Source organism: Drosophila persimilis, unplaced genomic scaffold (genome assembly GCF_003286085.1).
Source record: "Drosophila persimilis strain 14011-0111.01,24,50 unplaced genomic scaffold, DperRS2 tig00000000-arrow-pilon, whole genome shotgun sequence".
Classification (NCBI taxonomy): Eukaryota; Metazoa; Arthropoda; class Insecta; order Diptera; family Drosophilidae; genus Drosophila; species Drosophila persimilis.
Window position 1 is genome coordinate 11,607,063 of NW_020825288.1, and position 27,168 is coordinate 11,634,230.

A 27,168-nucleotide genomic window follows, 5' to 3' on the forward strand; every position below is an offset into this window, starting at 1 on the left:
TAATTTTCACCCGCTGCCGGTCAACGAAAATGGAATTATGCCAAAATAATATTCGTGGCCTGCAATTTCGGGTAAACAAACCGCAAAATAGAATTACAGGCAAATTAAAAACACGTCAAACGCATTGCGACAATTTGGCTAAAATTGCAAATATTTGTGCACAGCACACCTGAAAATCCATCCATCAATTACAATTTTCCAGCCAATTTGGATCGAATTCGAAATGAATATTCACATCGAAGCTTTGTTCAAGTGTTGCTTAAACTGCAAATAAATCCAAATAAAATGCACTCTCTCTCTGGCCTTTGTGCCGAAACATTATACAATAATGTTTCTGCCTTTAATCTCGGGCTGGAATCAGGTTCAATGTATATGCCAAATGCATTTTACTGTTAGCCAAATAACTCATCTTGTTCAGGCCATAAAATGTATATTTTCTGCTATTCACAGCAAATTCTCAAAGCCATAGATGAACAAGGACAAATTTGACTATTTTGTTGCTTTTAGCAAAACAAACTCGTGCAATCCAGCGGAGAACGAATATCTCCATCGTTAGCTTTTATTTTATGATCTGCCGTCGGAATTTATGTGTGTTTTACTCTAGTCAAATAATAATTTTCCTATTCGCATTTATTTATTTGACAGCATGCCCCATGCCCCCTTTTGTCACTCCCACTTTTTGTCCCACTCCCTGGATATTTTTGTAGAAATCTGTTTAGAGAGCGGAGTAGAGTTTGCCTGTGATATCGGGTTTCAGAACCAAATGACCAATTAAAATGGAAGCACTTGTGGCGCTCTGCTGGGCAATTTTGCGCCTTCCGCTTCCGGTGCTTGGGCTGTCAAAATATTTATGCAACAACAAAGGACGGAGTCATTAGCATACTCAAATGTGCGTGATTGAGGCGTTTCTCTTCTGCTTCTCCTCTCGTTGCGTGCCAGATTCATTTTGTTTCGTTTTGCTTTGCCATGGATGATGGTGCTGGGCAGGAAGTTAGTCGCAGTTTTTTGCCTAATCAGGTGTGAATAATGTGACACTTAAACGCTTAGTCATACTGTGCTTCGATCTGGACGTCAGACGTACGAAGTCACCTTAAAAATTTAGTCCTTAGTGCAAAGAAATCGTAACGGAAACACAGCATGGCGTCTCTCCAAGATTTGGAAGCTTTCGAGGCCGGGGCCAAACTTGTCCAAGGTGAGTGTGGATATGCCATCAAAGGTGTATGTATGTATATTCCTTCACCTATTCCCTTTCAGATGACGAGGAGGTACCTCCGCCCAGAGTCTCCGCCCACCGCATAGTGATGAGCGTGTTCATACTGATTCTGTTCAATCTGACCCTGATTGCGGCCATCATTGGCTTCTATTTGTATACCCAAACTAACTCTGGGAAGGACCAGCAGAAAGTTCTAAACGGGGTCTACTGTGTCGGAGCCATCGCTCTCTTCGTGGTTCTGTATCAGATGGGCGTAAGTAGAGAATTTCGGCCAATATATATCTGCGTCACCACTGACATGGGCTATGTCCAACAGGACCTGTCCAAGGACAATCCCAATTTCTATTATATTTAGGCCGATGCCGATTCCGTGGCACGTTCCCTTAACACAATCAACTCTATAAACCGTTTCTTTCTACCGCTATGGGGGCACTCTCCCTCACCTTGGGTCTCAACTAATTTAATTATAGCTTTCTTTTGAGCGGCGACATGAATTGTATTGCATTAAGTGGCAGTGTCACGCAAGTCCTCGCACACGGCATGCCAAATTCATAATTGATAAGTGCAAGAACCTACTACTCGAACTACTATTACCGTACAGAACACGTTTCTCAACTGACGTCAACTCAGGATGTCGCACAGTTTTCTGTCATTCCAAAATGCTACACTCACAAAATACAGAACCACAATTAAACCCCAACTTGAAACTCGTACAGTAGTTTTATTTTTTCCCCGTGTTTTAGCATTTATTTTTGTTTTCAAAAACCAAAATTGCTTAAGTGTGATAGTATAATATTGTTGCTCGATAAATCGAAATTTGATTAGTCATAGTCATATATTACTCTTGCGATGTCGGCCAGACGTACTGTTTTGTTGTCCTACGACAAGCGTAATGTGGCACGCTGGTACTTCGGAGGCGTGGCCAGCTCGATGGCCGCCATGGTCACGCACCCCCTCGACCTGATGAAGGTTCTGATGCAGACGCAAGCGGAGAAGCTGTCCGTGGGGTCCACCTTCAAGAAGATAGTGCGCGAGCAGGGCGTGCTGGCCCTTTACAATGGCATTTCTGCCTCGCTGTTGCGCCAGTACACCTACACCCTGGCTCGCTTCGGTATCTACCAAATGGGCAGCGGAATAATGGACACGAGCACGATGGCGCGAAAGACTTTCTTGGCAGCCGTCGCCGGTGGTATAGGAGGCTTCGTGGGAGCCCCTGCGGATCTGGTCAACGTTCGACTCCAGAACGACGTGAAGCTGCCGCCGGAACAGAGACGCAAGTAAGAGTATATTACCGATCCCAAGGGCCTTACACCGACACCCACCCCGTGCCATTGCAGCTACAAACAGGCCATTGACGGTCTGATCCGCATCACTAGGGAGGAGGGATGGCGCAGCATGTTCAATGGCGCCAGCATGACGGCCCTGCGAGGCATGCTCATGACCGTGGGCCAAATCGCCTTCTATGAACAGAGCAAGGATGTGCTGGTGGGTCTGGGAATGCCGCAGAGCACATCCACGTACATCACGGCCTCCCTCATATCGGCAGCAGCTGCCACCACTCTCACCCAGCCCATCGATGTGGTGAAGACGCGTCGCATGAACGCCCGGCCCGGGGAGTACTCCGGTCTCACGGACATCTTCGTGAAGACAACGCTGGAGGGTCCAATGGCCTTCTTCAAGGGCTACACACCGGCCTTTGCCCGCCTCATGCCGCACACGGTGCTGCTCTTCTTGACGCTCGAGTTCCTGCGCATTAATTTTGGCTATCTGCCCGAACCGAAACCGTCTACCACACCGCCGGCCAAGTAAAATTGAAAACTAATCATGTAATTTAATGAACGAAATTTTGCCGTGATTGTGTGTGTATTGTGCAAATACGAATCAAATTCTCAGTATGTTTGCATGTTTGTAAATGAAATTACATTCTGAATTTGCAATTTACATTTTCTTTGGTGGAACTTTTTCGTTATTTTTCGTTCCATTTCGATTTTACCCAGTCAGCAGTCGGCTTACCATTTTATTTGGCCTGCCATATTCAATGAATGCTTTATGAGGTGGCGGCCATTACCCATATGAATGTTTTAATGTGCTTTAAACCTAATGAGTCTGTGTGATGTGGCTATGGCATCTCGCATTTTACCCGAGAAATCATAATGCGAGCACTCAGCACCTGGCAGTCGTATGTCTGATGTCGTGTAATCGCATTAAAGCCATTAACTGACTCGGCTGCAGACTAGGGGAAGCAGGAAAGCGTAGAGTAAAGAGGATGTGTGAGCCAAAGAGCAAATGACAATATAGAGAGCCAAGTTCCGTTTACATGAAAAAACAATCATACGCCCCGTGTGTTGGCATAGATGAGAATGGCGTAACACGGTCAGCTTGTTATGGAATGATGTGGGTAGTTTTCTCCTTGAGTTCCCCATCTCATCCCGATGTCATTGTCTTTTATCGATGCCATTGTGAGCTGCCATTCAACTGTTTAGCTGCCCATGCAATATTGATACTGGCCAATGGGTTTCCAATGTCCTAAACCGCGTTTAAGCTCAACAAAAAAAAAAATTAAAAGCAGGGGTGGTCTTACCTCTGAAGCTCATTTTATCCATTTGGCCGTGACCATTTGTGTTCAGAAGTTAATTACGTTTAATGTGCATTAAAGATTAATGAAACCCAAAATGTTCTCAGAATCGACTTACTCATCTGAGTCTCCCATGTAAATTATAATAAATAATTATGAGAAAGAATTTAATTTCTCCGAGCAATGAACACAAAGAGCGTATCCAATAAAGCAATAAAGCAAATAAATATTTCAGTTGACCTTGGCATTTAAAAATTGAAGCCGAACAAACTGTATCAAATTGAAGAATGGATATTAGGGTACATCCAAGTTTTAGTGTAAATTTCAAGGCAAATCTAAGTGCTTTCTTTTGCACATACTATCCCAAAATTCCTTGCGAATTTAATATTGAATTCAATTCGATGGAACTATTATGAACAGACAGCTATTTGCTGTCATAATAGGCAAACAACGAATTCCGAAATTGTACAACGGCTGATTCTGCTCAGAGTCTTTTATAATTCCGATGAAGTCTTTGGTTTGTTAATTACTTTTGTCTTATGCAAGACTCAGATACGTCCACATATTAAACCACTTCAACAATTTCCACTTTATGCTGTTGAAAATGCGAGTGCTTCCGTCAGTTGAGTGGAAAACTTTATGACAATGCTTTGATGTGATGCCGAGGCTCAAGTACATAATAAAACTGCCATTTGGTTGCGCAAAATTTATGCAAATTTCTCATGTGCCGCCGCAGCATCAGGCAGCATCAACGAGCAGCAGAGCACGGCATTAGCAGCAAACAACATGCTGAAAACAAGGCCAACAACCAGTACATAAACATCAGCAGGAATAACGACCACAACGACAAATGCATAAATCAGTTTTAATGCAAATTTCGTTACATTCCGTGCTGCCGTCTCAATAAGCAGCCATTAATATGCTGCGCCTGCTGCATAAATTGTGCGATTTTTGCGGTTTTGCTTAATTATACGCATTGTCGCAAGGACATCGTCCAATCCTGCCCCTGCATAATTATTCATGCGATGGTCAAGGACAATGTGGCCACAGCCCCAGCACGAGCGGGAGCAACAGCGCCAGGACAACGACAGCTACCAGTTGCCGCACATTTGCGGTCCACATTTTGCGTTGGAGGTTGTGTTGAAATAACTCCCATATTTATGACAGAATTGAGTCCGCAGCGAGACAGCATAAGGCATTCGCAATTGCCGGTCATTTAAATGCAGGCCAATAAATTCAAGCACACTTTTGAAGTGGCGCTTTGTCTTGGGGCGCTCATTTTGCCAGAGACCCGCCGACTCCGACTCCGACCTCTGACCCGACCCACCCTAGCATTATCCGCTTTATGCACGGAAGTCCATTTATATTGCCGTCGTTTCAGAGTCCGGATTGCGGTGTCCGGCGGAGACACACAAATAAAGTAGCACACCGGAGCCACAATGGAGTTGGACTGAGCACGCAGAACTGTTAAATACCTTCGTGTCCGGCTCCATTTCCCCCTATACAGTAGAAGATGCAGGGCTGCAATAAACTTCTAAATCAGTCGATTAAACTGCGATCTGCGAATGCCTCTAAAAGCACTCGATATATACTCGTTTGCTCCTATGTAGTCCTTACACGAGTATGTGGGGGAGGCTATGTATAAAAAGTTTCTGAAAAATGTTGAGCAATTAAAAGAAGTAGCGCGAAGTAGCTCTGGGAAGAAGGCGTTGCCTTTGTGTGGGTTGGGGGCTGGTTCTGCTATCTTTTGTGTGGATTTTGCCGGCAGCAAAGTACGCAGCGTGGCTAAGTGTGTAATGAAGTGAGAGGTTGAGGCAGAGGTAGCTTAAATACATGGGATTATGAAGCCCAGATAACCCACATAACCATGCAAGAATTTAGTAATAGAAAAGGGGATTTCACCTGCTATTTTAAGGTAATTACTTTCTCAATATTTCATCGCAAAACCTTATTATATATTGTACAAAGGACAATATTTTGATCGGATTTTTGCAAAGAACATGGAATGTTTCCAACTCGCTTCTGGCTGTGCATATCTTTGCGTCTTTTGGCTGCATATAACATATGCCAGAGTCTTGAAGTTACTACACCATATATTTGTATAAGAATTGGAAAGACTTCATCAAAAAGATACCATGGAACGATGCTTTTGTTAGGTCATCCAAAACTTCGGCCCACAAAACCAAACTTTCTTCTACTTCGATTCTAAATTCTACAGACATTGAAAGCACCTAAGCATCTGTATATCTTGTATTTCTTGGCATATTTGAATGCTGCACGCACACAGCCCGGCCCAGCGGAAAACATGACAGTTTATCTTTATAATTAGATCTCATCGACTGTATCTGTATCTGGCAGCTCGCACTCAGTTGTTTGCCAAAGTAGTTTACAATGGCAGCAGTCACTGCTCTTTCCGTTGTGATTGCCATGGGGTCATGCTGGCTGGCTACACGTACAAGTCACCGACACCGGCGAAAGACTGAACCCATAACCGAACCCAGGCCCGGGGACCAAATGCTAGAAACCGAACTGCGCGAATCGTGAAACTTGGCTCATTAAAGATTAAGACGCATTAACACAAATGGTGTGGGGAGGCGAGCAATTTAAGCGCCATCAGCATGAATATTTATGTAAATTGGGATTACAAGTATTTTGTTGGTATTTTGTTAGGACAACACATCCTTGAAAGTTTTTGGCCATGTGACTAGGACAGGTTTTTCATTCCCGCAAATTTATATTTGATTCGAATTTAACACGCACATTTCGACTACTTAAAGTTCTCTTAAAGTAAAGTTCTCTGCAAAAGTGACCTTGCAGCTGAGCTGCTGCATCTTTGAGCTTGCTCTTTTTCCAGTTTCCTTCTGGTTGAAGCTGCAGATGCTTTTTGTTTCGACATGGTGAATTTTACATTTTCTGCACTCAAGGTTGCACATTTCACAGAACTGAAAAAAATGTACGAAAATTCATCCGAAATAAATGCATGCGGTATAATTTATGCTGCCACGAAGCAAACCAACTCCCAGCTTATATTCATAAAATGGAACGAGGTACGGTACCGTTGTGTTGAACAGCCAAGGACGCTGGGATTTAGATGAATGAAATGCATAAAGATACCACTGCTGAACTGAAACCGAGGTCATCTGTCGGGCCATAAAAAGGAGCGATTTCTGTGCCATTTTCGGGGCAACTATCCCTTTTAGCATTCAGATTGGCCCGCTTATCGCAGCTCATCAATATGCATTAAGTTACAATGATAGAACTTGGCAGATGCTTTGATGTCTGTCAAATGCTTATTGGCTACATTGTTGCCTAATGCAATTAGCCGCATTTATGCGCAATTTCGGTTGTGGCCCCGGCACTCCCTAGGTCGCAGGTCGTACACATAGCCACACATAGTCGGCATAGTCGACATAGCAAACATGCCAATTTCGTAGCTGCTTGTTCTTGAAATTTCATTACTTTGTGTAAACAAAGTGCACGTGCCCGATGCGGTATCTCCGCTAGCTCCTCCGTGCTCTGTCAGTGGTCCCAGCTCTCAGAGAGATGTGGTTTTGGCGCATGCGCGGATAAACCGGAAAGAGAATCCATAAGACCCAGCATTAAATCATTTTCCCCTTTCCTGTGCTTCATTCAATTATCAAAAATAATTTAAAATAATTTTATGAGCAGAAACAACACACACACACACACACTTTCAAAGACTTATATATCCCGTCTGGTCACGTCCTAATCAGCAAAAGGTTTCTCCTAGTTGCGGTTATAAAGTCGGCTACGTGACTCGCATTTCCAATGATCCCCCAACAGCGTTCACATAAATACAAAAATTTCTAATTTATGTAGTTTACGTTTAGGATTTATTGCGCCTACTATTTTGGTGTTGTATATCGTTTTATCTGTGAATGTGAACTGAAAAGAAATTGATATGGATGGCTCTTTAAGCCTTTTTCGGTTTGTGTATGTTTGCGCTTGGCTGGCGTGGCGTATGAGCAATGTGCTGAAACTGCTTTTAATACGTGTGTGCCAATTTAGCGCTCCCCTGGAGTGGCGCTTCAGTCGAGTGCATTTGGAGAGTGCTGCCAGTAGCCAGGAGCTTGGAGCCTAGAGCCTGCCTGAAGAATCACCCAGCTGCGAGCAATTGAAGCACGCTTTCCATCAGTTAATTAAGCAAATTACGCCTGCTAATGGCAGCAGTCGAGTAGTCGGTCGCTTTTTCAGCGACCTTGACACTTTCCCTGGGAGTCGCAATGGATCTCTAAGGAGCACTAAAGATGCGACATGTGCTGGCCTCAGAGCAAGGCGTGTCTTTACACCGAAACGCCCTCTTGGCCCCTGATGGAGCAGCCTCATAATCAGCATAATTCTTATGCTGATACAAAACAAAGGCAGAGGTCCACAGACACATAGATACTTGACTTGGAGAGGCCTGGCACTGATTTGAGCCAAGATCGTGGTCTGGCCTGGCCTGGCCTGGCTGCTGGTTCCTGCCAAGATTGTGCACTGAGATAATTATTTGGCCAGTCGGCCAATTCCATTTCCACTTACGACTACACTCTCACTTTCACTTCCATGTTTCGCCACTTTATGCCCCTTGACTGCCGCTGTTGCTGTGCTCTTTGGTGTTGGCGAGTTGTGCCCTGGAGACTAGTTGGTCAAGAGAAAGAAAGAGAGAGAGAGAGTAAAGTCGGGTTTCCTGGCCGTCTGAGTATGTGTATCGCATCGTTATTATCTTTTGCTGGTAGGCGTTGCCGGCAAGTGTCATAAATAAAATGGCAACTATGCAGCGAACCAGCCACAAGTCGCGAGCCACGAGCCACAGCCTAGCTTTCCCACTTTCCTACTTTGCCACTTAAACACCATTATTAAGTAAATATATATATGTAAAGATATATGCCTAGCGAGTTTTATTTGAGGATTGCCTGCTGCTGGTTGGACTTGGACTGGGACCCTGCTCCTGCCGTATTCATTTCCCAGTGAATTACCCAAAGTTCTTTTTGGTTTTAGTGCCAGGCTTCTCAGATTTGATTTCGTTTGCACTAATTGCGGGCAGTGTACAAATATGGCCAACCATTAATCACAGATACAACACGGACACATGTATGTGCACATTTTATAAACATATACGAGTTTATATATATCAAAATCAAGTACCGAATGAGATGGGTGTTGTTCGGAATGTACTTCGAGTAAACAATTATAGTTGCATACAATATTTGTTCAACTCGAGGCTGTTTAAACAAGCTGCTTGGAGGATGGCATGGTATGTGGCCAGATCAATTACTAATTTATTGCCTATATCCTCAAGACTGCCGAATCATTTTCATTACCGAGTGAATCGCTTAAACGTCAAAAAATTCATTAGCTCTGGAAAAGCAAATATATATTATGGCTCTGAGAAGCGTTTTATTTGCCCATTAAAAAGTAAAGCACCGAAAGGGAAAATAGAAAAGCTATTTTCATGAATAACTAGTCAACCGAATACTCTATACTCTATAAACATTTAAACGTCTATTAAATCACATCATTTATTAGGTATGTAATAAATGGAAGCACACGAAGTGAGGAGCTTAACGAACTCTTTCGAAGAACTTTACCGTCAAAAGGAACCTAATATGAGCCCATAAATTCCCCACAAAGTAACTAACTTGAAGACAGACACACATGCCCCACATACATCCTTCTGTTAACTTTCTTTCATAATAGATAGCCGAGTCATGCTGACAAAATATTTTCATGCCCAAACCCTGCATACAGGCTCTGTATTCTAGGAACTGTTTGTCATGCCAAAGTCAATTTACTCCATTCAAAGACATTTTATTGGTTACTCGTCATATGTATATATAGAATATATATAGAAAACAATAGCTTCAAGTGGTATGCATGTTCCCAGCGTAAGAAACGGGCTGCGATGACTCAAAAGTTTGCATGTCATTCAAGCCGCACTTCATTGGGAACCTGGGTTTCCTTATTATTGCTATTATTTTTTGGTTCTATTTTTTTGTAGGCCACAAGGTGTGAAACAATGAGTCAGTCCGTCGGGAAAATACTCAAAAATAGAAAATTATTTGCACGGTCAGGACATACGACTACCAGTGCCCTTCCCCATTCGCTTGTTTTTACTATTAGAATGCAGTACTCTGGGCATTGCTTCCACTCTTCCACTACTGCTACTGTTGGGTCCCGGCTGGGGGTTTCGCTACTTTTTCGGGGCAGATTTGTTTTGCTTATCCCCAGAATGTAATGTAGTTTATAACATGCTGAAAAGTTTTGCTTCATGCTGGAAAGTGTGCTACGGATTCCGATGCTATGCGAGCATGTCCGTGTCAGAAAAATGGGTGTGTGTGTGTGGGCGGTTGCGTACGAGTATGTGTTACGGGCTAATGCACCAAGGAATTCACTCAGCTACATTTTCATATGCTCAATTATTTAATACACAAGACGAATTACAGTATCAGAGCCAGTTTTGGATAGAGCTTCAGGTTCAGCTTCGGTTTCAGCTACAGAGTTGAATTTTTCCTGCTCGAATGGCTTTAAGTAAGAGTCAGTGCTTTAGGAGGCAGCGGAGCAATTATAATGCTGGCTATATAGCCTTTGAACCGCTTGTTGTCTGTCATAGACACGCCATCGATTGCAGCTGCTTTGCCTGGGCCAACTTTCTGCCCCATTTACCCATCGGCTGCCTCAATCCCTGTCCCTGTCTCTGTCCCTGCCCCTATCCCTGTCGTGGGCAGCCACAAAGAAACAGTAACGAGAACAACAGCAGCAACAAAAACAAGAAAAACAAAGAATAAAAGCCGACAGCCGCACAGCTTAAGCAACACAAGGTGCCTCATTGCCCCATGCCACAACGTACTCTGGCTGTGCTCGTATTTATGCTCTTATTGTTGGGAGCGGAGCCGGCATGAAAGTGGCTTTTAAAGCCCGCTCCACGGACCAACTATAGTTGGCCTTTGTTTGCCTGAATTATTGATTTTCATTAGTGTGTTTCCCCGTCTTCGATTACATGGTTCTTCGTCTTCGAGCGACAGTTTCAGCTGGTTTTTGTTGCCCTCACTTTCTCCCTCTCCCAAAGGGTACGATTATTGTGAATTTGATTTCCTTTGAAATCGCTACTCAATGGGCCGGTCTTGCTATCGGTCTCGGCTTCATAGAACCCATGTTGCGCTGATTTAATTACGGCCCACGTCTCCTGACCAACTCAATTGAAATGTTTGGCAGGCTTTAAGTTGGGCCCAGCCGTCTGGCGCATCTTGAGACCGCCCAGAACGACAACTGGGAATTTTTTAATTTAATTAAAACGTGGCTGGGGACCAGCGATAGCGACGGCGACGGCGAATGTAGACGGTTGACGGTAGACGGCCCACTGCCTACTGTCCCTGTGGCCACAATGCAATTGTAAGGTTTCCATTTTAATTAAAGTTTTTACGCGCATTTTACTTACTTGAAATCGCAGCACCAACATCCGCCGACGGCCATCAGACGAACCGGCACATTTCATATTCTGTTAGACCCTTGGCAACCTGGATTCCCGGCCAGATTCGAAAGGGAACTATTTAAATAGCAAAAGGCCAAAAGGGAGACAGTCAGTCTGATTTCTGATATTCAGTTTCGCAGCACTTCAAGTGTCTGCCATGCATGATACGAGTAGCTGCTTCCCATCCCAAACAATCCCAGCAGGAGGCCAATTTCTGGAGCGGCTCTTCAAGTTTCGACTTGAAGACTGGCAATTGAATGAAAGTTTACGAAAATCGAATGCAGCAGGTGTTTAATTTGCTATTGATGGGGCACGCTGATGATATTTCGCATACGCCATGTGGAACGCCTGGGCGGCATAAGACGCGAATAAGCTTTGGCTAAGATGGCTAAGGGCACAGCAGGGGCTTCGCTGGGGGCACCTTTTAAAGCTTCCCCAGTTGTGACATTCAGACAACCTGACAGCATACTTTCCCGCCTTTCACGAGCATTGTCAGGCATAATCGAGAGGCAATTATGCAGCGCAATGATCTGGGCCTTGAGTTGAACTTTTCATTAACGGAGCGGTATTTGCGTTTCTGGAAAATTAATTGGTCCATGCGGCAACCTATTCCCAAATGGGTGTCGCACCCACCTATCGGAACTATCTGACATAGCAATTACCCTTTTTGTCTCTGCCATCAGTCAAGTCAATGACCCGCTCGCTGGGCCCAGACTCAGAGCGTTGGCTGTTGATGCTAAATAATTGGCGCAGATAAACCAACATTAAGCCACATTAAATTATGCACTGAGGGACCCCGCATCCCGCACAATTGAAGTGGTTCTTAGACAGACTACAGCCAACAGCCATCAGCCATCAGCCCACAGCCAGATGGCAGCGAAACAGGAGTAGGAATAGGAGCAGGCACAAGAGCAACAGCAGTCGGCGCTAGAGAAGGAGTGTCAGGAGCTGCAGGCTCCTGGGGTGACGGCAACGCAACGCTGCCGAGTAGCAATTAAAATGTCAATTGAAACGCCCTCGGGCGATGACTAGGCGGAAGGGTACATTCAGGCAGCCCCAGCCCCAACAGAAGCCAGAGCCAGCGCTGACAACGGAAATAGCAAAAACAGCGTGGCACACAGGCTGTGTCCGGAATTCAGCACAGGAGCTGGCAAAGTCACAGGCTAAAGGAAAACATTCCAATTTCAGTTCTCCTACGTTGGGGAGCTGCCAGCAGCAAACTGCCCCCGTTCCCAGCTCCCAGCTCCCAACTAGCATCCAGACTCCATTGTCAACTAATTTCGGCAAGACCCATTCCAAGTGTGTTGGACGCCGTCAAAGTTGCATTCGAGCCGAGCACCCACGCCTTTCCGGCCAAACGATATCCATTATGAACTTTCGCTTTTGGCAGTTAAGACCGACCCCAAACAACAATGGGATTGGGTTAAATTGCAGACCGCCAAAAGGAAGTCACATGAGAATGGAGCGACACGGCCGGAATGGGGTCAAGTAGTGGGGCATTATGTGTGTGTGTGTGTGTGTGTTGTAGGCCCTTGACAAATAACCCGCAGCTTGAAGGGTTAAGTCTTTGCGGTAATGTGGCACCTGCCACAACCCCTTTTGCCTGGACTATCCACGGGGATAATTAAATTCCGCTTTTAAGTGCAACGCTATTCAGCGGTAAAAATAGTTACTAATGTGCTAGCAACCGAGCCAGTCGGATCCCGTTTTCATGGCTCACTGACTCAGCTTAATTTCATTAAAATCGCTAACGACCTAAAAATACCCAACGATCCAACGATATCCTTGTGGCCAGGTCAGTCATCCGTTGACTGGTCAAGGGACTCCATCATTTGGGTCCAGCGAATCCCAAAGGTTGAGTTTGTCATAGGTCAAGCACTGGACTGGAAGCTATTCGCCCGACCGTCTAGGTGGGAAATCAAATTACATATACGTGGGATTTATTTTCTGCCCTGCACACTTCGAGTTTACAATTAAATTAGAAACTTCGACTGTAGTTGGTAGCAGAAAACTTTGACGGCAGCGTCAGAACTCTCCGAATGCCTCCCCTATGGCGCACATCTGACGAAATAAACTACGTGACACAATTTCATATGAGTCTCGTATGAAACAACAGCAGCTGCAGTAACTTTGCCGTTCCATGTAGCACATAATCCCTGGACTTGCAGAGGGTTCAATGAACTCCCAGATCCCAGGAAGTTCAGATCCTTTGGGGAGTCTCCATTTAGATATTGATATGGTCAGACTCTAGCAAAGGGATTCTAGTAATTATTAGATATCTTTTATATTTATTAAAAAATCTGTTTCTAGTTATGGCAGGAATATTGAGCGGAATTTTGATTGAAGTGCATGAAAATGGATAATGCTCCATGCAAGGGCACCTGAGAATACAAATAAAAATACTGATAAAGTTCTAAGGAATGCTGTTTGGTTTTTGTTTCATTGCACATCAAAACACAACACAAGGCATTAGGAGCGGCTTGTGCAGCTAGTGGCAAACAGTTCAGTGAACCATAAATAAATACATATGTATGTATCTGTTTCTATGTGGCAGGTGGCAGATGGGCCAGACACTTGGCCCCATTTCTTTTTCAATTCGTTTTCGTAGTCTTAGCCGGGTTTTATTTATTTATATGGCCAAATGTTGTCTTTCGATTCTGTTGTTCTCATTTTCTAGCCGGCAGCCGCTTCCTTGTTTGCCTGCCTGAAACCGATGCTCCTTCCTGGCCCCCGCTACCACGCTGCACTTGCGCTCATTAAACATTTAGATACATTGTCTGGCTCTGGCTGGCATCGGAGAGTGTGTAGGATCCGACGGAGATACCGGAGGAGCGGTCTCTGGAGGAAACTGCTGCTTAGGCAGGGGGTTGGTCTGCAGACAAAAGATATGAGGCAAAAGCGCAACGTCAAAAAGGAAATTGTACGCTTAATGGTCATTGCCGGGCCAAATGGAGCTGCCATTGGGTGCAGAAGCGGAGCGCATTTGCCGAGTCTCCTTTCGCCTATTGAAATATTTAAAAGGATTTCTTTTCCAACCCTGTCCAGTCCGGGACGGCCCGTCTGTTGGCCCTCTTTCGAACGGTCCGGGATTAAGCAAATCAAAAAGTCAGTGGCCCCAGCAGCATCAGAGTCTCGGTTTGAGCCAGCGACATCGACAGTAGTGGATACCGTATCTGAACACGGTTCGTACCCGTTCCTGTTCTGTGTCCATGTCAGCATCGTCGCAGTTGCAGTTGCAGCCTTGTCCGAATGCAATTAAAATGTCAGCGCTGCAGACGTGGCGGCTGCAGCCGGCTACAGGGAAAAATTGCTGGCTAACATGCGATGCCAAAGAGCTCCAAATGGGGGTCCGGGGCACTGTTCTACCCTCGGGACACTCCAAACACGCATTTGCCATTCCGAAAAGGACTCTGGACTCTAGGACTGTATACTGGACTGCATAGCTGCTGGATTCGTAAACTGGCAGGCGACTAACTGGAGTGTTGAGCGAGAAACCCGACCACGCCCCATGCACCACGCCATTAAGCACACTTGTGATGTACGTAAATTAATTTACTGTCGGCCATTTATGTTCACCAACAACCATCGCCGACACCAACACCGACAACGACAGCAGCAGCAGCAGCAGCAGCAGCAGCAGCATCCACAACAACAGGCGAAGAAGAGTCAGACGAGTTGTTAGTCGCCTTATTGACAGACATAATTTGTAGCCGGCAAAAAAGTTGCAGCCCCAAAAGTTTTCTAATAAATAACATTTAGCACCATCAACGGGAACAGCGGCGGCAACTCCCATAAAAACAGAATACAAAAAAAGTAAGAGACAAATCCTAATTATCGATTCGACAAGCGGCAGCAGATCCCTAAAGGATTTATTATTAACTTTTATATATAACATTTACGAGTTTGTCTGGGGTATTCGATCTATGTATGTCTGCGTACGAGCTATATGAGGAACAAATCCATTTATTCCAACAAAATAAAGCAGGTGATGGTATGAAAAAGTTTTTTGTAATCTATATTATAGTGTCCGACCCATGCTATACTATTTTTTATATTTTTTTATCGGTATTATGGATATGTATGGCCCACTCCCTTGCTCACCAGCTACTTGCTGATGTTGCTGCTGATTCTTGGCGTGGTCCCCTACTGTCAGCCCGTGCAACTAGTTATTATCAATACCGTTATTTAGCTGCCTGCCACCAGCCATCCACGCACCCCTTGGGGGAAGCTAAATATGTGTGAGTCGCGAATGGGGACCGCAAGTTGCGGATATTATCTGGAGGGTGTCACTTTGTTGGCAACAGATACTTAAGTGCTGTCCAGGCGGGTCTCCTGCCACATTCCTGCCGTTGGCCCACGTTGCGGCGTGCCGAGGTCAGCCTTGTAAACGGAAGCACGCGACTATGGCGGAAATTGCAGCACATGCAACGCACGCAGCCAGCCACTTGGCACTCTGCCACCCACTGATTCCACCTCTCACCCTAGCAGCCTCAGCGTCATCGAGATGCCATCAGCAGCATTCCGGGCTGAAATGAGACGTTTTTTCTTCCCCATTTTTTTTTAAACAAATTAAAGTAAAAATTGCAATGCCTGGCATGCCATAAATACGAAAGTTTAAGACCTTGACAGCCATGACCAATTGACCCAATTGTTCGGCCATACTTTGCATGTGCTGAGGTGTTTGTGTGGGCGCTGCTGAAGAAGTGGGGGGAGTGGGAGTCCGAGTGGGTGCCGTGCCGGTCTTTGAGTGCAGCCCGAAAATTGCAGCAGCCATCGTGAGAGTGGCCAAATTGAATTTGAAGCGCAATCCGTAGCAGTACCTAAAATAGGGCCAGTGCGAAAGGCCTTAATTGCAGTGCCAACATTGACTTTAAGCGAAGTTTCGGTCTGGCCCAAGCTGAAAGCACCAGCAAAGAGAGGACCACGGCTCTCTTAGCCGTAACTTTCTCTTCATTCGCTTTTATCCGGCTCGGAGTCCGTGCTCGGGCCCCCGAAACACGACCTAGGCAACGGTAACGGCACGGCAATGGCAAGGCAAACGGCGCGCTTTCTCGCCTGTCAGTTTGCCGCAGTCAAGCAATGAACACGTATCGCGCGGTTGCCACAGCCCCGAGAGAATACTAGCCCGAAAGGATAACGATATCGTGGCCAGAAGTGAACCTCTGTGAGATCCTTCCTTACAGCCACAGGCTATACGTACGCACGGAATTCATTTACAGTTTTACAATATACACCTGACACCCGCTCCGAGATAGAGTTTTTAAGAGTGCCACTGTGTGTCCAAGTGTGTGCCCCAGTGTATGAGTGTTTGTGTGTGGCATCAACATGACCAGAGCGAGTGCAACCGCTGGCTGGCATTACTTCCGCCATTGTGGCACCACCTCGGACTCGGTCCACGCAGATTGAGTTTGTTCTAAAGCCGCAAATCCAACGGCTAGTTGCAAATTCACAACGTGCCACTTGCAACGTGCCCCTGCCGCAACTAAAACACTGACACCTACGCTGTCGCTACATCCGTTCCCCCACCACCACCATTCGAATTCGTCCGCCCCGTGTCCGTTCCCGTAGCCGTATCCATACCCGTAGCCGTACCCGATCCCGTATCCGTGTTCGCGTCGCGGTTCGTTGAGCTGGCAGCCAAAAATGTCGGTTTAGCTGCCCTATTATCTCCATACACATATCCGGGGGTGTATTCTGCATTCTGGCCGTGTCGGTGTATCCGCGGGACGTGTCGCTAGCCAACAAAATGCAGCTGCTTCTCCTCGACGCCATCGCCATCGCCATCGCTGGCTATGTAAGTGATATCTGTGTAATGCTATATGGGTTGGATTTTTAGAACTGAATTGCGGTCTGCTTTTGCTACTGCATCAGCACTCCTGCTCTTGACGTACTACCACAATAAATTACCTGATAGAACGCCTCGGGTCTGAGGCTTCTGCCATGTTTTTGAATTGAAATGCAGCTGCATCAACTGTAGCCTCGAGATAGGCCCGGCCGTAATTAAATTTCAGACAATTTTATCAAAATTTACGACACACTTGCAGCAGAAACAGCAGCAGCAGTTGCCACACTACACCGCAGTTGCTGCTGCCACTGCCGTCATACAGCCATAACTCTTCGTCCTACTCCTTTTACACACCGTGTCGTCCCATTGTACCCATCGCTGCTCCTGGGTTCCACGTGTTCAATGAAAACAAAACCATGTCGAAATCGAGACGCGGCCGCGGGCCTTATTTTTTTTCGGTCCGTCAATGTGTCCCTTTTTTGTGTTGAAAAGTTCGGAAAAACTAAAGTCGAACTCCATTAGGACGTACCGAAAGCGCATGATTTATTGTATGTAAGGGCTATGCATCATCATATTTTAAAGGAATCCAAAATGGGTGTGTGTACAGATAGGAAATCTTTTTGATCTTATGGCAGGGGTTTTGAATATCGCAAAATGATGCGGGACATTGCACTTCTGCTGAAGGGCAGTTTGAAAATTTATTAAATGCAATATGTTTAATTTGGAAATATTTTATTCGAAAATTTCCCTCTGTGTATTCGGATACATGTATAAAGCAATATCCAAATACTAGTCATTTTCAGATAAGCCTGAATCTCCTTAATTGACTGACTTATCCACGAACAGCCAAGATGATAGACTGTTACTGGCCGTTACTAAAAAACAACTCCTATGGGAGTAAAAAGATGATAAAAAAAATAAAAACCAGCGACCAGATGCAACCATATCCAAGAGTTTTACATTTTTTTCTACACTGTTCAGAAAGTGCTTAACGTGTACGGGCCATAAATATAGGTCATTATTTGGCTTCTACCCCAAATCGCAATAAATCACTGTTCTCTCGTTGCTCAAAATTAGTAAAATGCAAATAACATGACATTATTAATGATTTAGTTCAAATAAAGGAAACAAACGTTGGCACACACACAAAAATATTTATTGCACATAATAATAAAATATGAAACAAGGCAATGCGAATCCGGTTTATAGGGAATGAATACCTTAACGATGACTGAGCCAGCCTGCCGTTGGGAGTGGGGGGAAATATGGAATACCCGGTGTTTTATCAATTGCCATATCGCGTGTTCAGGCGAAACATGGCAAAAAAATAAATAATACAAAATATTCAGCAAATGAATGTAACGAAAATGAAATTGCTGCGAGTTGAACAATGAATTCACGATTCATGTTGCCAACCAAAGAGCGCCCCCAAAGAGCATTCCAAGTGTGTGAACTGTTTGGACAACAAGGAACTCGATAGTGACACACACAAAGGGCATATTTAGTTTCAGAATGATACACTCACCCCAGTATTTTCCTTTTATTTTCTGGCACTGCTATTTTGATGGTCGCCATTAGCTATTTGTTGTTTGTTGTTTGCTGCTTGATGTTGTTCCCTGCTAATCGAAGTTTATGTTTTGCATTCATGTAAGCCAAAGACAGTTTGAATATGCCCGCAAGCTCTCCAGATAGTATCTAGGCAAGCCACGACCGGTCTCAACTATTGTATCCGGCTATCGCCTATCAACTACCGATCCCAGTCCCACTCCCACTCCTCTGATGTTGCTCCCATGTTCTCATGTTGCGACTGTCAGTTTAATACAAATGAACTGTTTATGTTAATAAATGAGCTCACCGGTTTATGGGTATAGTCGTACCGGAGGAGCAGGGCCAGGCCAGGCCACTCAGTAATGTGAGGTACAAGGCGGATGTGGATGGATATGGGCATGGGACTGGGTGGCAGGGCTCCCCAAAGGGGGGAGCATTACATCATTAAGGCAACACCTGCTGTGTTGGTGTGTGTGTGAGTGTGTCGGGAGTCGTTGTTACAGTAGTGTGTGTCAATGTCAAGAGGCACCTACGCATTTTGGCTCAATGCCACCTTCCCTACTTGCCTTCCTGGTCGTGCTGCAAGCAAATTACAGCTAATTAACATTTCTTTTTTTTTCAATTTATTCCACACATATTTCGTAGGGTTTCTCTATGACTACACTTAGCGGAAAACTATTGATGTTCAGTTTTTGCATAAGCAAATTTTAAAATATAAATATTTTTGAATTTCCAAAACTTATACTGAAAAAAACCAACTGATACTTAAATGTTTTCCAGACTTTAATTGTTTATTGTTATTTTCAAGTACATTTTTAAACGTATTTCTTGCTATACGAATAAAACTGAAGTTTCTTTCACATTATACTGAACAAACACACATATTTTTTGTAACAAAATTTAATAATTCAACTAAAACCAATTACATATTAGGAATTCAATGGAAATTTAAAGCCAAAATAATTAATATTTCAATTCAAATTTTCACTGAATTTTTTTAACAAGTCAGTGTGTTTTTTTAAGTTTATATGGACTTCATAAAATAAACACTGTACATTTCTCAATTACATATTCGCTATTTTTATTTATAAGTATGTACAGTGTACACATATATGTATGTATATACTGCTGATACTAGAGTACAACAGAATTAATTGAAAATTGAAACTATATATGCTTTAAGTTCTAAAAAAGATGATGTAAGCATGATTAAATTTGATTTGTACCACCAAAAAATCATGATGTGTAAATAAACCTTCAATTTACTTTTGGAGAATTACCTAAAAGTGTTTTTTCTCAGTGCAGTCAGCTGAGAGCCGGCCGTGAGCGTCTTTGCCGCTCTGTTGGGCGTTTAATAGCCGGAAATCTGTCTATTTCCGCTTGCCGTGGCGCTGATTATACTTAATAGATGACCGACTGTAGGAACTCTCGCTCTCTTTTTCTCAGACTGCTAATTTTTCTTTTCTCCTGCTGCCTCCTGCCTGATACTCGAGTATTAGTCGGGCTGTAATTATGCTCTAATTATACCCCATATGGTTGTGTTTTTGTAAGCTGGCGGGTTGCTGTTCTTAAGGTGCAAAGAAAAATCTCGGCTCTGATGTAATTACAACCCCACGTGTAAAAAGCTTGGAAGCTCCTGCCCCATAAGGGTCCTAATCCTAGTTGTTTCAGTTACGTACGAGACAGGTGGAACTGTGCAGACGCCGCCAGATAATGGGCTAATGGAATGGCAATGGCCAATACGGTTGGGTTGAATGGCAAGCAATTGTGCCTAATTAGGCTGTCAATTGTATGGAATTATGCTAGTTAGCCACAAATTATTTTCTAAATAATTATTTAATGAATAAATGTATTGAATATTTTTGTAATCTACTTATTTCTTTTTCTCTTTTCAGGAAAATTACATCCAACAATTCCAATAAAAAAAATGAAGAATTAAATAAAAAGACAAGAACAATGCGTTTAATCTAAAGGAACAATTTAATTAAAAACATAACTCTAACGATACATATCAAATCTAGTCTGATTTTATTTTACAAATATAATAGTTTACTAATAACAGAAATAAATAAATGCATTCTTAGAATCACAATCTAAATATTAATTTCAAAGTTTTTCAAGTGCTAAATTTATCAAGCAACTAAAAGTACCTTCAGGTGAAAATATTATAGAATTAAAAAAAAAAAACAGAAATATTTTTAAATAAACATCCATCAAGATGTGTTTCGTTTATTAAATTGAGTGTGTCTAGTCGGCAGGCATTGTAATTGAACGGAAATAACGAATCACGCGAGTTTCCGTCTCCGACAAAAGAACGCACACACATACACGAACTGACATACATATATTCATTTTCGTTTACCTATGGAGAAAAGTGTGCCCGAGAGTTGCGGAGTTCCGTGAGAGTCGCGTCACATCGCTTTGTCATGTAATGTCTTTATGCCTCTCGGCGGATCAAGTGCTTAAGCGATAAGCGAAAGCAGCTGCTCGGCTCGGTTCTGCTCTGCTGTGGATTTTGTATGCATAAGTGAAAGCACGCATGGCTATGCCATACCTCGCAATAAGGTGAAGGGAGCCCCAGGAGTACCACCAAGTCGAGGCCTAAGAATTCCATCGCGCCCCACACGACAACGGATTAGCTGCACAACGTAAAAAGCGCTCCTCGAAACATATAGAAACACAAATAGAAGGAAACAAAGTAGGGGAATAAAGGCATAGCGAGGCCCAGCGGGAAGCTGGGATTTAGACCCCATCACATCCATCCTGCCTCGACGCCTGGGATGACGTCAACTGTGTGTGAATGGGCCAGCAATTAAGCTGTTAACGATGCACGCGCTCTCTCAAGCCCCACAGCCAGAGACAAACAGGGCCTCAGATACGGCGACCGGCAACGCGTCCAGGACGACCCACATAGAGACACAGATAGAGACATTTACGAGCATAAGCAAACCCATGAAAAATGCATGCAGCTCTGCTGCGTCCAATGTCGCTGATTAATTCCAAGTAAGTTGATGAGCTCTGCTCTTTTACGCTTCTTTTTTAACGATACCACTTTGACGCTTTACGAGCGAGTGTGCCAGTCAGCCGCTCTAGATCGGTGGGGGGCCAACCAACGCGTTAATTTCTCGTAATCATCACAGTTTTAAAACGAAACAAGCTTGGAAGAGTGACTAGAGGCGTTCGGGCAATAAGTAGTCGAGGAGAAAAAAATATTGGAAATGGCAGAAGCTTGGAGTGCACTTGCCGATTTCTTTTGAACATTAATGTAGATATTGGATAAAAATATATTAGCAGTTTCCAGTATATTTATTATGTTTTTGATTTCTCTAAGGATTTTTTCTCTTAAAGCTGTACAAGCTCTCTGGATAGCAGCATAACAGACTATTGCTTAGGTTCTGTAAAATAGCTCTTTGCCACAATTTTGGAAAATTATGTGAACAATTCATTCAAATTTGTTGTATTCAAAACCCTTCATTAAACCTACATATTTTAAATTCTTATCCTTTATGCTCTTGCAACCGGCAATCAAACAATTTTTGGCAAAATTTTCCACATTTTATTCATGTAATTTCGTTTTAAAATTAGATTACAGACATTTGCCTGTGGGGTAGCGTCCAAAATAGGAGCATACTTTTCATCGCTCATCAAAAATGCGAACGAAATTATAAAGAGATAGACCGAGACGCGGAACGGCGGACGGAGTTTTGTTGCTCTTGTGGGTTTAGCTGCTGCTACTGCTACTGTTATTATTGTTATGGCAGCTTGTGTACTAAAAATACAACATCGAAAATAATTTCTGATGCATGCACAAGGGCAGAGAAGACAAAATGAAGGGAGGTGTAGAGGCAGCCGCAAGGTCTGTTCTTCATAGAATTGTGTGGAGAGGAGAGTTTGCCTGGCATTTTGTTTGCCGAAAATTGGACAGCCAAACAAATAGATGGAATAGTTGAAAGCAAAATCTTGGCAAGACAGCTTCGGCAAGTCATCTAATTCCCTGAATTCAAACACTTTTGCCAAAGCCATAGACTAGCACACACATGCATAAATTCGTAGTTGTTTGTTGGCAGGCGGCCTTTGAAAAGTCGGTGAAATAAATGTGAATGGAAGCCCAAGCCCAAGCCCAAGCTCGAGTGATGTGTCTAGCAAGAAGCAGGAGCCAAGAGCCAGGAGCTCAGCCTAAAACAGGCAATTCATAGGCAGACGGGCTGCCAGCTTGGCTTCAATGGCGCCCATTCACCGGCTTAAACACACACACACGGGAAATGTGTGGCATCGACATCGGCATCGGCACATGTATGTATGTGTGTGGATGTGGCATAAATCAAGCCCATGGAGGCCACTCTCGTACAGATACAGACTCGTGCGGGAGCAGCCTTCCAATGCTGCAGCCGATGGCGCTTAAAGGCATTTTCGCAAAAGTTTCCGACTTGAGCATTTCAATCGTCTGTTTTATTGCTCACATATTTTATGCCGTTTATGCTCAAAATTCAGCTCAACTCTCCTCACACATCGCGACTCTCACACTCGCACTCACAGACAGTTTAGTAAGTAACTTGGCTTTCCCCAGTCCCTGTCTGTCTGTGTGTGTGTGTTGTCCTGCGGCGTTGAGCAAGCAGCAACTCTTGCCACGGCTAAGGAAAAACCGCAATGCGGCACATTATGCGCGATGAAATTCCCTCAAGTCCCTTTCAGTCCCGACCAGAAAAAGGGAAAACGCAGTCGCGAAAGAAATGCGCAAATGTTTGCCCCAGCGCCAGCTCCAGTCGTGGGCGTGGACATGGTTGGACATGGCTATTTGGTTGCATTCTACTCGTACTCCCAGCAGTCCCCATGCCCATGCCCATGCCAATGCCCCCGTCACGTCTTTGATGAAGCCGGAGTCACTTCAAGTGTTTGCCTTGGGTTTTCCGGTGTTTTGCTGTTTCGTTGTTTTGCGTCTCTCGGTTTTTGCCAACCAAAAAACCATAATTAATTAATGTTTTTGTGAGTGCAAATGTTGTTTAATTGTGCACCTGCCGCCGCTGACGGTGCGGCTAAGTAAATATTAATGTTTGCCTTTGTGCGTTGACATTGCGCATACGCCGCGTGGCTTTAAATTTATGTCTGCCGCTGACAGGAGGAACTTTGGGTCTCCTTTTGATTGAAATGTTTGTCAAGTTTATTTGCTCGAGACGTCTCATAATGATTTGCCAGCAGCATTCGCAGCATAAGAACCGACAATCATAAAGCCTGGCAACAAAGTACACACTTTGTGTGTGCTCCGGCTCAGGCCCAGGTCCGAGCCGAAGATGACATGAGGATCTCTCGCCTTTGCACAAGGCCGGGAGCGACCGTGAGAAACGATGGTTCGAAGGCGCCTCGGCTTCCAATAAGACAAAGACGGGGCCCACTCGCTCAAATATCGATTTTTATTTACTAATGAAAAGTGAACATAAAAAGCAAAAGACACTTAACCCTTTTATTGAATCGGCCACGCAATCTGCAGATGACGTCAGATAGTCGGCACTGCCGAGGCACATCGCCAAGCGGTTGCCTTACTGACTGATAAACTGACGGACTGGCTGACTGACTGGCTCCGTGACTGACTGACTGACTGACTGAACGAGTGACTGGTTCACTGACAGGCCAAGCGGAGGCTACGGTTTGGCTCAGTGCCTGCCCAAGAGGCAGAAGCGGTCCCTCCATTGAAATAATTCTTTAAAAACATGAACCATCGCTATATTTCGACTATGTGATATCCTGTACATCTATACCTACGCGATATCAAGCTATAAAAGCGAAAATCACCGATGTTTGCACAACAAACATATGCGTTGCGACAGTAATGACCTCAGGGAATTGTGAGGAGGTACACGAGTATACATACCTTATAGGATCGGACATAGCTTCCATCGACCTATTGCATACATTAGACGTAGCACAACATACCCTTTTGCTCTATGAGTACCGGGTATAAAAAGACACTGCCACACTGGCTGAATGTGTGTCGTTGTCTGTCCACCTCTCGAAGCGCACACATCACGCCTCTGCCAATGGGTGGCTGTGTTTCTCTGGGTGTTTGGTGTTGGGTGTAGAGTTGTAGAAGCGTTTAACCCACATAATAATTACTGTACTGAAAGGTTAAAGCGGACGCAGGGCTTGGGAAATAATGTGTAAAGTTCGAGTCGATAATTGCAGCGAATGTTTGGGGTACTGGTACTGTAACATAGGTATTGTTAAATATAAAACTTCCTCCTGTCTTATAATCGCGACTACTAATTGCTTCGATATTTTGCCAACCCCGTAGTGGCGCCTATTCAGACCCATAATTGCCGAGCAACGCATCGCTGGACTCGAATTCTTTTCGTCCTATTTTTGGTATTTCACGATTTGCGATTGAGTGGTGAACAGTGCGCGGTCGGCTGCATGTGCCACTTCCGCCTGATAGCGTCATGGTTCCGGATCCGTATCGAGTGGGTAAAGGGGGTGGACTGCTGGTACGTGTGGCAATGTGCCCTCAGGAGGTATGGGGGGCGTGTGGCTCGCATTCCACGACAGAGCAGGCACAGTGCAATGCTCAAATAAAACAGGGCTTGCGTGACATTTGCGCGTTAGTCTCGAAATGCGTTTGTTTTGATGGTCGGGGACAGCAAGGAAATGCCACATTCAGACCGCTTTGGGTACTTTTTTTTTGTCTTTTTGCAAAGGTTTATTAGTTGTTTGTCTGTTTTCCATCTAAAAGATGGAGTGAGGCACATGCCAACATTGTAATATGCCCGCGTATTAATAGACCAGCGGAAAATGTGGGCTATCTTTGCAGAGCAATTTGTGTAATATATATACAAATTAAGTTTAATTTTTTAATGTACTTACTTAGATCTATGTGGGTTAGCTGGTCAGCTGTTGCTTACCAATTCGTTTTCAACGATATTCTTTGCGCACAAGTATTAATTCAAATGTATTGTATTTTGGATGTTTATTTGGACATTATTCTGCAGAATCTAGAATGAAAATAAATATTAGACCTTACAGCCATAGTAAAAAACCAAAGATTACAAATATGTGCACTTAGAAATAAGATAAATTCGACTTGAGAGTAATATGAAAAAATATATATATCATATTTAAATTAAATATTTTCATATTTCGATTAAATATGGGCCGTACTAAGAATACTTCTTTGTTAAGTTCAAAGTAAATTGCATTTAATTTTACTATTTCTACCTAAAATCCGAATATTTTATTTAAATATGGGTGTTTTCCTTAGAGCGCAGCGACTAAATGCTCCATCGGCATACTTTTATGACATTAGGTTCGATCAGACAATGAAGGAGTTATTTAGTGCAGTCTTCGGTAGTTTCGGTATTTAATGGTCATGAAACAACCCATTGGATCCCATTGGATTTTGAATGTACAGTACTTTGATTTTCCTTTCGCCTGTTTTGTTCAGGGAATTCTATAGCGGGAGTGCCGACTACATGATTCAGTCTTCTCTAAACAGTACTGACCACTTGGCGCAGAAATAAGGGCAGCTCTTTAATCTCTTAGTCCCTGAGGCAAAACCTTAGGGCTGTTTCCGCACCCGGTCCCGGTCCAGTGGTTGGCTTTAATGTGAGTGGTGCGGGTGAGTGGTGTTTGTCTTGAAAGCAGCAACTGCATTTAGTATGCAAACAAAATGGGAACAAAACTGTCGTTATTTATGCAAACCTAACTTCTGCTCTTTAGAAATTATTATTTCGCTCTTTTCACATTTGCCTTTTTCCCGTGGCCGTTGTTCGCTCGTTGTTTCTCTTGCTGTTGCCAGTTGGTTTGCATTTCCGTCTTTATGTTTGCTCACACACACTGATAAAAGCACAGACACTGACAAGGCAGCACACACACATACACGGAGCACACACAAGCGGCACACGGAAGCCCAGACGCATAATGAACGGTCGGTGGAGCAGTTGCCTTGGTTCCTTCCGACTCGTCTTCTGCCCTGCCATTCATGCTTCCCCTCGCATGCTGCATCCTTTGTCCCGAACCGCAGAGAGCCGCGCGCTGTGCAACGCTTAAAGTCATAATAAGCCGAAATGTCAAAGCCATGGTTAAAGCCTTTACCTGCTTTCATCAATTAAAGCCAAATACTGTGTGTCGTGTAAAGGGGAAATAACAAATGAACACGGTAGAATAGTGTAATCGCTATACAGACTATGGTATGCTCTCACTTAGAGCGGTTTTATGGAACTCTACATTCGATTGGGAGAAAACAAAACTCTATTATTTATAATTCTGAAGGACAAACCTACCAAAATATATGGCCACTTCAACTCCGTTGTTCATGCTGATAAATCTATAAGCTCAACAAACAAAAAGACAATGTGCCAGGTATAAAAAGTAAACCGCCCATCGCGTCAGTCCCAGTCATCAAGTGGCCCGGAATCGAGCGACAAAGCTTCGGCGCACCATCACCAAATGAATGGCCACCTGACAGCCTTCTATTAGGGCCAGGACAGCAGTATGCCATACCCCACCCGCTGGGGATGGCTAATTTGCTACACGGCCTGTGGCCAGTAGTCAGTCGCTCCTGGCCGGTAGTCTGCGCTCCTGGCCGGCTG

At 44.2% G+C, this 27,168-nt stretch overlaps 2 protein-coding genes across 3 annotated transcripts; both read left to right on the forward strand.

Annotated features, from left to right (window-relative positions):
• Positions 1-1,079: 1,079 nt before the first annotated feature.
• On the forward strand, positions 1,080-20,607 carry LOC6587920. Of its 2 annotated transcripts, none has more exons than XM_002013299.2 (3): positions 1,080-1,192; positions 1,255-1,466; positions 20,488-20,607. In XM_002013299.2, exons 1-3 carry the CDS (start codon positions 1,138-1,140, stop codon positions 20,512-20,514), a joined length of 294 nt encoding a protein of 97 aa, XP_002013335.2. In that variant the 5' UTR covers positions 1,080-1,137; the 3' UTR covers positions 20,515-20,607. The 2 variants fall into 2 exon arrangements, with proteins under 2 accessions (XP_002013335.2, XP_026850494.1); XM_026994693.1 differs by lacking the exon at positions 20,488-20,607 and adding an exon at positions 1,530-1,905 and having other exon boundaries at positions 1,081-1,192.
• Positions 2,027-3,108, forward strand: LOC6587968 (mitochondrial dicarboxylate carrier). Its single transcript, XM_002013300.2, has 2 exons — positions 2,027-2,490; positions 2,551-3,108. Exons 1-2 carry the CDS (start codon positions 2,063-2,065, stop codon positions 3,020-3,022), a joined length of 900 nt encoding a protein of 299 aa, XP_002013336.1. The 5' UTR covers positions 2,027-2,062; the 3' UTR covers positions 3,023-3,108.
• Positions 20,608-27,168: the final 6,561 nt, after the last annotated feature.